The 11,459-nt window shown below is 33.8% G+C and overlaps 1 protein-coding gene and 1 long non-coding RNA gene across 2 annotated transcripts; one reads left to right on the plus strand and one right to left on the minus strand.

Annotated features, from left to right (window-relative positions):
- Window positions 1-211: 211 nt before the first annotated feature.
- Window positions 212-11,118, minus strand: TBC1D16 (TBC1 domain family member 16). The gene is made up of 8 exons (XM_085198470.1): window positions 10,598-11,118; window positions 8,060-9,174; window positions 5,169-5,365; window positions 3,968-4,469; window positions 3,621-3,765; window positions 2,091-2,197; window positions 1,146-1,327; window positions 212-656 (listed from the first exon to the last, which is right to left on the minus strand). The coding sequence occupies exons 2-8, from the start codon at window positions 8,926-8,928 to the stop codon at window positions 463-465; spliced, it is 2,196 nt and encodes a 731-aa protein (XP_085054596.1). The 5' UTR covers window positions 8,929-9,174; window positions 10,598-11,118; the 3' UTR covers window positions 212-462.
- On the plus strand, window positions 3,747-5,504 carry LOC146531298 (uncharacterized). The gene is made up of 2 exons (XR_014878801.1): window positions 3,747-3,909; window positions 4,214-5,504. It is a non-coding gene; the product is annotated as an uncharacterized LOC146531298 (long non-coding RNA).
- Window positions 11,119-11,459: the final 341 nt, after the last annotated feature.

Consider the following 11,459-nt stretch of genomic DNA (forward strand, 5'->3'; position numbering starts at 1 on the left):
TATAAATTCATATATCTATTTAATTTTATTATTTTCATACACCTATTTGTACATATTACGTTTATGCCCTTACCTACCACATTTAATATATTGATGAAGAAAAGAAAAATATACCAACATTAATTTCCAACCTGTCATATAAATGTCGAAACTAAACGTCAAAATGTTAACTATCCGCCATTTTGTTTCAATGACAATACAATACTGAAAATTTTCTCTCATTCGAAGTTTATTCCTTTATTCAAACATTCATGCATTCGGGTTAACTCCGAAAACGTGATATTTCTAATAATTCACTTTGTGTACCAAAAGCAGCAATATTTTGTACTTTGACAACAAAGTTCGTCTAGAGGTTATTTTAGATTCTAGGGTTAATTAAAAGAACTCGAGTTTCGGAGTTACCAAGCACCTTATTACAACACAAAACGCTTAAATTTTCAATAACAGCTAAACTAATAAAATTCATTGTACAGCATATTCACAAAAATCATGAGCGCCAGTACACTCAACGTTGGGTCGGTGAGTGGAGTCCCATATGCCGGGGCCGCATCGCTGACACATACCCACTAGAGTACAAGGTATCCTCACCAGCTGTCGAAACTGGTGCAGCAGACCTCGGGCTTTGCGAAGAATCAGACGCCCGTCCATATACATTGCTGGAAATATTTAATCAAATTTATTATGGCGATTTATGTTTGCTAAAGACTAATCTTTTCATCCTTCCGCACAGTTCGGAGTAGATCCAAAAACTACTATTAGTTATTCTAGAAACGACGATAATTGAAAAACCGAAGAGAACTATTTTTTATATATAAATGTCTTTGTTTTTACTGAATTCAATTGTCTATTTAATTTACACGTTCTTGTTTACTTATGAAAGAAAAATTTATAGGAAATAAAACTTCTATTTCAACTTCACGCTGTACTCCGCATATAGGAAGGTGGTCAGAAGGAACCTAGTGTTAAGACACTCCGTCCCCACTTTCCGTTCCGTGTTGAGTCGCGGAACTTGTCGCCGCGCTATGCCCTGTTTCTAGAACTATTTCCGCTAATGAGAATCGATCCCACAACCATCACATTTACAGTCACACGCTTGTGTCCACTGCACTACGACGGATTTATATAAAATAATATAAAAATCTTACCTAAGGAACTAAAATGCAACAGCATTTCATCAGTATTCAGATCCTGTGCGATGACGTCATCCGCGTACACCGCGATGATGGCGAGGCAGAGGAACAGATGGAAGTAGTCGGTCTGGTAGTTCGCCCAGCAAGCCTCCCACATGCGTAGCGCCACTGCTTCGGTGAATTCACGTTTGAAACACCTTAAAATCCAAGATAAAAAGGAACTCATTAATTTATATCATAAAAAGTTAGCTATATATTATGACGATATCTTTATCTATAGAGTACTAATATAACAAAGCTGAGTTTGTTCGCTTGTTGTTCGTTAATATCTCTGGAAGTACTGGTAGGATTAATAATTTTACGGTAATAACTGCTTTTGCGGATAGATATGAAAAAACTAAACATATTTCTATTAAATATGCAATTTTGCAATTTTACGAAAAAAACATACAAAAAATAACCTACCAATATTATAATTGGTTCCTAAATATTTACAATTATTAGCTATACTTATGTATTAATATCTACCTAAGTAACAAAACTTTGCGTTCTGGGATTTAACAAGAACATAATATTTTTATAGCATGAACCTGATGTCCTCGCCATGTCCTGGAGATCAGGGCAATATAAAATACCTTTAGGCGTATATTAACTACTATGTGGATATTATGATGTGAAATATTTATTTACGTTTATATTTCCATTTCTTCGCTCTGGTGTCGAAGCAAAACGCGGCGTTGTGTTCTGCCACTCAACACGCAATGCCTTCAAAGTTCGGCAGAAAGTGGAGAACGGAGTGTCAACACTAGGTTTCCTCTGCCTACCCTGCTGTATGCGGGATACAGCGTGAAGCTGATTTTAATTGTTTTAATGTGGATATTAAAATTCTAAAACATAAATATTAAAAAGTCGCATTTATTTTAAGTAATATGAAAAATTGACCATTTGTGTTTAACTTACAACAATATCCATCGGTGGCAGAACAATAGCTCCATGGCGTCGACGTGCTTCTCTAGATGTTTGTAGAAATGAGGCAGCATTATCCTTATTAGTTCGCGAAGGTAGCTCTGGGAAACAAATAGAATACATTTGATAATGCCTTAATATTTTATACACATAAGGATTCAGCTCATTTTTTAACCGACTTCTGTAAGAAAAAGAGTTTGTCAATTTGACTGTATGTTTTTTTTTTATACTATAAAATTTTAATATTTATTTATTTACGCAACTTAGAACTAATGTACGTGACGTTTTGAGAAAACTATAATTTAATTGCTAATTTTAATACATGTATGTAACTTATATTAGGACATAAAGGGATTTTTCGCTAAATACATTACTCTAAGAAATGGCGGTTGATTGATAAATATAACACTTAATTTTTATTAGCTTCACGCTGTAGCCCGCTCATAGCAGGATAAGCAGGGAATCTAAGACATTCCCCACTTTTCTCCAAATTAAAGAGGCATTCCCTTCCTGGAGTGGGGAATCTACAACCTGTCCCGTTTACAGTCACAGACACAACACTCTAATTTCTAGGTAAATAAATATTTTTCACATTTCCAAATATATTACAAAATTAAGTTCATAGTTTTAGCAAAGTTAATACCTACTTTTAACTTTCCCTACAGTTATCGATCGGGTACACAGACGCTACTCTTCGCGTGTATTTAACCAATCTTCATGAAATATCAATAAGTTCGTAACTTCGTTGTTAATTTAGTAGTCAAGTCGTCACTCAACTTTCGATTTAGCAGTAAGTATATAATAATACATTTAAAATTAACTTTCTCCGTATATTAGACTAATTACTTTATAGACTTTCTCACGATAATCCTATTTCTTGTACGAGACTAGAACCTTTGTTAAATTAATAAAAAATGCAAATTTCAAGTCAACTCCTAAGCGACAGTTATTAATTTTTAAGTAAGTTGTCATACTTGAATACAAAATGAAGTAATTTGCTACACCTATGGCTTTCATTGCCTCGTTCATTACTATTCATATCGTCGAGAGGCAAAGCTAGTGAATGCAAACCAATCACTAGCTTTGCCTTTAGACAAGTACCTATTTATTTTTTTCTAATTAAAAGTTGAATATGATACCCAGGTAGGTACATTTTTTAATTAGAAATTGACAGCACCACAAACATTCAGCCCGTATAATATTAGATATATATAATAATGTAGAAGATTTTGTATTTCATAAAAAAAATCTGTGCTACTCTGGGCTCCGACTGTAATCGCGACAAGTTGTGGGCTGCCATTAAACTCTTCTTCTTTCCGGCATTAATCCCGGCTTTTGCCAGGGTTTGCCTTCATACTCAACCTACTCCACTTTGCACAGTCTTTAGCATCTTCGAAACACCATTGACTCTCATGTCCTGCCAATGGTCTAACCATCGAGGACGCGATCCTCAAACTAAAACTGTTCAATAACACTGCAACTATCACAATCAATATAATATAATCATTTTATGTCAATACTTACCAAGTTATTATCCATATCATTATCGGTGGGTGTGCAAACAAATATGGCGCGTTGCATCAGCCCTACGAAGCACCAGAACGCTTCCGCTTCACACTTAATTTCACACAGTACCGGCGCTAACAAGTCGCTCATGCCTTGTGTGTATCTGGATTTAAAAAATATATAATGTTATTCCTAAATTTATAACAGTTTTAAACTAACTAAGGTAATTTTAATGTAACATGAGAAAACATTTTAATGTAAGAGTTGTAAGAGGTAGGCAGGCCTCGCAATATAAAAACAAACGTAGGTAAGCATATTCTTTTCTATGTTTTATTCCATAAAACAATATGAAAGTTAAAACGTACCCTAAAGCTGGATTATAAACGGCGTAATTAAGTAAAATATTCTTCATTATTTCTACATTGTAATTGTTTTCCCCAGCGAAGAAGGGATTTCCCCTGTCGGTCCGTACAACGTCCTTCTCGATAACGCTTTGGACGTTCTTCGAAAACACCGCGTGCTGTTCGGGAGTCATTTTCTCCAATCTTTTCCTTGCAATCTCTTCATACTCCCTTGTTCTTATTTGTAATATTATTTCTCTTTCATCATAGCTAGAGTTATATGGGTAGCAGTGCAGTAAAAACGGCCAAACTTCTCGTCTCAACTCCTTGTCAAGTCCGCCAAAGAAAACACACTTTCTTAAAAATAGATCGTCTTCGATCATTCCTTTAGCATTCATGATTTTACCGTAAAAAAGTTCAGGAGTGATTTTTGGTACTTTTTCTTCTTCGGGATGCTGTTCTGATTTCTGAACTTCTGGACGACACACCATGAAGTGTCGGTAAGGTAAGTTAGATTCCTCGGAACCTAAAAAAATGATATTAACATTGTTAGTAAATTTTATACCATCAACAAAAGCTATAAATAATTTACAGACTATTCGAACTCGATAACAGTTTCAAACGGTAGATAAAATATTTATAATTTTCTATTTATTATGGAAATCTAAAAAAATCCATTGATTTACATATATTAAATAAAGTATCAACCTAAATAAATATTCAATATCGGTATCTGATATTATATCAAGTAGCACATATATTTCTGTTGTGGTAATGGGACCAGTGACCTTTGATTTGGCAATTACAATATAATATTTATCTCATTTTTTATCTAAAACAAATATCTTACTAATATTATTATTAGAGATACCATATTATCAATAAATAGAATACAAAATGAGGCGTGTTCAGGCGCAGAGGCACAAGTGTGTCATTGTAAACGCTATGATACGGGATGTGATTTCGATTCCCACTCAAGGAATTGGAATCATTAATATTTTTAGTACTTCGCTCTGGTAACATGCAAAACTTCCAGTATTTGGGGAAAGTGGAAAAAAGTGGGAAACGGCTGCTTCTTAACTCTGGGTTCCCTCCGCCTACCCGGCTATGTGCGAGATATACAGTGAAGCTGAAGAAACAGATGAGGACGAGAAAAGAAAACTAAAAGCTTCACTTTTTCTTGCGTATTAACATTAGTAGGTAGGTACAACAAATAACTTATTACCTGAAGTTAGTTTAATATTGTGCAATAGAGAATGCCACCTATGCAGCACTTGTGCTAGATGATCGAGCCCGCCATGATGGAAATGCAATATCTTGTACTGGGACTCCCTGGACGCTACCACCAGCTGCCCACAGGTGCAGTTGTCGTCGTTGAAGAACAGCCGCAATGATCGCATCTGGCTTAGATCTACGGAGAATCTGGACCAAAAAAAGTTACTGTAGATTTTAGAAAAATACAGCCCTTATTTTAATAAATATGATTGTAATGCAATTACAAATTAAGTAGATATATGTATATTATATTTATCTTTTAATAAAACAGTTTTCATAAAATTAATTCCCTAGTTTAATTTAAAATGTCCTCTGAACGACATTTATTATTTTTTATCAGAAACTTACGTTCATAAAAATAAAACCAAATCAGCTTTACGCTATACCGCTATATCTAGTTTTAAGACACTTCGTTCCCCAGTTTCCGACGAATTCTGGAGGCCCATGTTCTAATTTTATGTTTATAAATTAACGGCGAAATTATTCTTTTAATTCCAATATGGATAGAAATAAACATATTTTGTATACAAAAAGAACAACATAGCTGGGAATTTATTAGATCATCAAAATATATTTTTCAGTAACAATACATTTCTACAGAACTCAGAAACAATCGACTTCATTGAAACTGTTTATAATGTTTTCTTTATGCCTTTGTATGTGTTGTATTATTTATTGACGAGATTAATTTACCATATAGGCTATATAGTAAAAAATATTTTGCAACGGTTTACCCGTTAGGTATAAAATAATAAACAAAAGCCGTCGTGGCGTAGCGGCACAAGGGTGTGCCTGTAAGGCGAGGGTTGTCGGTTCGATCCCTTTTTCTTCGACTTATATTTTCATTTCATCGCTCTTGTGTCGAGGCAACGAGCGGCGTTGAGTTCCGCCACTCAACACGCAATGCCTCCAGATTTCGGCGGAAAGTGGGAATCGGAGTGGCTTAACAGTAGGTTCCCTCTGCCACCCCGCTGTGTGCGGGATACAGCGTGAAGCTGATTTAATTTAAATTTTTAATAAACATAAACACAAGTAAAGAACAGTAGTTTTTTTAATTCTAAATATACGTTATGGAAAGATTCATAGATAAATATTAGTTTATTTAACAGATATCAAATTCAATATTAAATTCACTCCATTAAGCACTATACTATTCGCTTTACTGCTCTACAATACCTACAAATATTTTCAGAGACGCACGAATTTTCAGGAGATAATTCACGTACAATTATTTAATATATATAGGTAAGCTTAGATATTCCAGTCCAATTCCAGGACCCAGGATCATTAGAACGTAATAGCCACATTCCAGACAGGCGAGGCCTGAGGGAATGCGGTGGAAGTGGAACTGCTAATGACATGCGAACGGCAGTCGGCAGATGAAATTTATGTATTCGTATATGAACTTTCGACATGTTTGCTTTAAATACTTGTTGAAATATTATAATATTAAAATATTGGATATTATGACGCTGGCGTGGAATCGATTTGCATTTGTAGGTATAGGAGAACATGTACATTTATTGAGGTAACAAATATAAAAAAAAAATTAATAAAATACAGTCGAATTGATAACCTCCTTTTCTTACAGAAGTCGGTTAAAAATGGGCAGAAACTTGAGAAAGACAGTAAAGAAAAATGTATTTAGGTGTTTTATGTTTAATGGTATACCTACAGAAAACAAACCTGTATGAAATTCTTATAAATAAAAAAAATATTCTAAATAAAGAAATAATTAAATAAAAAAATGTATTAAATAAACAGTTCCTCAATTATGACGTGTCGAAGGTACCAGTTGACCATAAAATCTAATGTAGGTTTTATATATACGTGTATTGTATAAATTAATGAACTTTGAGTAGTCAATAACTCATGAAATTTGAGTGCTGCGTGTGGATTAAAGACCTAAAGGGTAATCCCAAAATCCTCCTTGTGGTTTTTGGCTTGACATTTGATCAACTGTGTTAGGGCTTCGTTGTTAATTCCATTGAATAGAGTACCACAGTCGTGTCAATCAACCTATGTGTAATTACTAGATGTAACTATTAGATGGTGATAAGTACATTTATATTAACTAATTTCGTAAGAAATCATCTTCACTTTAATTTATTTTTCTTATTTTCTGCCCACTATAAGGAAAACAATTTTAATAAAAAAAGCCGGTCAAGTGCGAGTCGATCTCGCCAAACGAGGGTTCCGTATCTAATTTAAAAGTTAACAAACGTAAATTTGCAGATTATACTATCATTAGGGAAGTCCATAATAAAAGAGCAAACTGATTATTAACAGCAAAACAAATAGATATTTCGATATGTAATGGTTACCTATTTACAAATAGGTACATTACACCTATATTCAAGTTAAATGTGTTTTGTTAAAGCTGCTCGTTAATTTATGCAATTCTGTGAGTACAAAAACCCAAAATACGATACCAATAATATACAAATTTTTATGTCATTAGTTGTCGTTTTTATTTTAATTGTTTTATCATATATAAACAAATATCTTTTAAGCACGCAACCCTAGATTAATAGGTACTATTTAGAAAAAATAACCTTGTAAATTATCTAAAGTGAATAATGCAAATGAAACAGTATGACACTTCCGCTGCATCCATTGAACATGACCCAATATAATGTAAAAATAATTCGATTCGAGTATCAAATAAGATAAGTATGTTTCAATAAGAAAAATAAAGAAATGGACAAAGAAAAAAAACATCATAATATATTAGGTACAACAAATATTTAAATACCTACTTACTTGGAAAATATACATAAGTAGCTGTGTTACGTAAAATTCTTGAGAAGTTAAATTAGATTGTAAGCACTTGTCACTCACCTTCGACATTTTAATGGTTGTCGCCTTTGCGGTACAGGGGAGCTGTGCACACTGTCAGGGAAGACCAAGTTGTGCTTTAGTGCCAAAAACTCCGGCGTACTCATCCAATTAGGGTTCCCTTCATCACAAGAACTCATAGACAGAGATCTCATACAGCTCCCCGACACGGAGTCAGGGGTCAGATCAACGTTCTCTATATTTGGGTTAGCAATTGTAATGTTAACTGACGTCATTGACTGCGAGCGCACATGCCGGTCATATTCGAATATTTGATCTTTCGATTCATCCTTTTCTATAGACACGAAAACATCATCTTTACTAGAATCCATGGATTTGATAGTCGGCTTAGAGCTTGATGATAGTTCCTCCTGCGTCGTATCATTTTGCGTATACCTTGTGTCACTCGATTTTACACTTTGTTTGTCCGAATTTGAATTAAGACTTGTGGTTTCAGATGAATCGGAGAAAGCGTTGTCATTATTTCGATATTTCCTTGGTTTTTCCGGTAGAGATTTCTGTCGTGGTATATCTCGAGGATTTGTGGGCCTTATGTACACAAGTTCATCATTGGGACTGCTTTCTACAGCAGATGGGCATTTCCTCAAAGTGGAATTAGGTATCCAATTGAGGAAAAGAGTAGGACGTTTGGCATTATTATGCTGATCGGTAAAAACCTTCGTCGTCACTGTTAAGTAGCCGGGATGATGGACAATATCCAGCTCGTGTCTCGCGATCGTCGGTGGGTGAACGCACACGTTATTTTTACAAAACAAAATTTCATTATCTACATAGTCGTGGGGCTCCTCGTCTTCGAATTCCAGTCCTAGGAAATAGCTAGACGCACGTTTTATGAGATCGGGCAGAGGCATGCTGGTTTACATTTCTGGTTTGGTTCCAATATTGTGAAATATCATTAAGTTATTGTTATCACTCGCGTGGATTTCATTTGAGCGCTACAGGAGTACTGGCCGGCGCGCATGTAAACACCCACACTGGGTTAAATATCGTTGATAACGTTGTATTGATCGGCAGAGGTCGGACTCGGAGTAACGTCAGCTGTGACTGTGGCTGTGACACAATATACCGACGTCTTGCTCATATTACGCATGTCCGCACTGTAAATTGTAAAATGTGTTTTATTTAGAATATGTATTTATTATATAGTATATATGTATTTATATTTAAATGTTATAATATATTGTTTATTTTGTATAGCTATATTTATGTTTATTTGTGTGTATGTCATGCCTAATTATTTATTTTTTATATTTATTATTACTATTAGTTTTATTTTATTATTTATTTTGTTTTTGTCTTTCTCAATTTCACTGCACTATCTTGTCTTTCCCGCTACTTTGCACTTATCCACTTCCACGGGTTGGCTGGAAGAGATCTCTTCTAGAGATAAGTCCACCGTTGTGTATGTCTTTTCGTAATGTATGTTTTATTATGTGTTAATTTGGTGCAATAAAGAATCTTATATATTTTTTGTTTTATAAATGTATGCGAATAAAAATTTTGATGTGTGGGTAGGTATTTAAAATCAATACATACACACACATGCATAAATGCATATGTTTAATGTTTTTTTTTTATTGCATTTTATTTTAAATAATGTTTGTATTTATTTTTAACGAATTCCAAGACTGAGCGTAATATACCCCTTTTTACTTTTGGAATTCTCACAGATATGCAACACGATATTTTTTTAGCCAAGTAAAAAAATTCCTGTTGATTTTCATATGTATCCATATAGTATGATATCATTGTTGCCAATAGTAAGTTTTTGTTTAAGTTTATTGTTTTCCAGACTCCATTGAAGACATGAGATTAAATATAAACATTATACAACGCTGATAGTACCTAATTATTTAATAATAGAAACAGCATTCACATAGGCCGTCGTGGTGCAGTGGCATAAGGGTGTAATGCGACGGTTTCGGTGAGTTCGATCCCCACTCGAGGAAATAAAGTATTTATTTAAATTAATATTTTCGTTTCTTCGCTCTGGTGTTGAGACAAAGCGCGGCATTGAGTTCTGCCACTCAACACGCAATGCCTCCAGATTTTAGCAGAAAGTGGGGAACGGCGTGCCTTAACACTAGGTTCCCTCTGCCTACCCTGCTGTGTGCGGGATGCAGCGTGAAACTGATTTAATTTTTAATTTATATAATATTTCTCTCTTTTTCTTTATTCCAGAGGTTTAGTTGGATAATGCAGCGTACCGTTACGCTAGTCCGGACTTAACATACAGGTTGCCTACTCATAGTAATAATGGCCGCCCTGAAGTTAAAATTTCTAAACTTTGGTTATTGTACTCTCGGGGAGTAGCTAATCAAAAGAAAAAAAAATAACTTGCGCAGCCATCTATTACTAACTTCGGCACGACGTAATCAACCATACTGTACAAAGTCTTTAAATAGATAAACAGTAAATAGAGAGCAGAGTGTCCGTCTTTACACTGATGGTAAATGCTTAAAGATTGTAAAAAAATATTTAAAATATAAAAATATTTTTCAAATTATCTAAACAACTTACCTACTTTGTACTAAGTATTCAAATACACATGGCTATTAGATACTATACTACTAATTTACATTTTTTTATATTATTGTATTGATAATATTACAGGTAGGTATATTCATAGTTCTATATATAATTCATATTTATATTTGTAAAGTGCATCCGATAACGCCCAGATTAAATGTAAATAAGCTTATGATGGTGCTTTAAAAGTAAATAATTATGCGTAGCTTTTTGTTGTTGTTCTTTATCTAAGGCGTTCTGAGCGTGCCGGTTCAGCACTAATCACTTCGCCAATGCGACGTTGACAAAGAAAATATAGTCAAAAAAAGCTACCACCACTACACAATAAGAGAATGCACGTTAAACAGAGATTCAGTTAAGATAAGACTAGCAAATATAATTGAATAAATACGGTTAACACCACTTAGAAATTTTGTTATGTCAAAACTGTAATACTTTTGGTATGTGGACATTACGTGTTATTTAAATAAGGTTATAATATTTATAAAAAATAAGTATTCATTGAATATACCCACCGACTTTGTTATTATTTTTTTTTTTTTTTGCTTTGTCAATAATACTACTGGACTACCCGCGTTAGTATTCGAACTTTGATCGAAAACAATAATGTTGCCTACCTAAATATTATATTTTGCATAATATATTAACAACAAAAGACTATAAAAAATAAATCAATAAAGTATATTTTTTACCCACAACTACTTTATAGTCGCACGCTTGCCCCTGAGCCACGTCGACCTCACTTATTTATTTATTTATAACATTAAAATGTATTATATTATGTACTTTTATTTGCATTCTTTTTAACTTTACAAATATTGACTATAATTTTTATGATTATATTTCTTCGCAG

The sequence above is a fragment of the Heliconius melpomene genome, chromosome 15 (genome assembly GCF_056956725.1).
Source record: "Heliconius melpomene rosina isolate 202511_hmr_F chromosome 15, ASM5695672v1, whole genome shotgun sequence".
Lineage (NCBI taxonomy): Eukaryota > Metazoa > Arthropoda > Insecta > Lepidoptera > Nymphalidae > Heliconius > Heliconius melpomene.

Coding starts and splice junctions, on each gene's coding strand:
- TBC1D16 (XM_085198470.1), bottom strand. CDS start 8,928: ATGCCTCTGCCCGATCTCATAAAACGTGCGTCTAGCTATTTCCTAGGA. Junction 5,366..8,059: donor CAACCATTAAAATGTCGAAG/GTGAGTGACAAG, acceptor TTTTTGGTCCAG/ATTCTCCGTAGATCTAAGCC. Junction 2,198..3,620: donor ATGATATGGATAATAACTTG/GTAAGTATTGAC, acceptor TTTGTTTCCCAG/AGCTACCTTCGCGAACTAAT.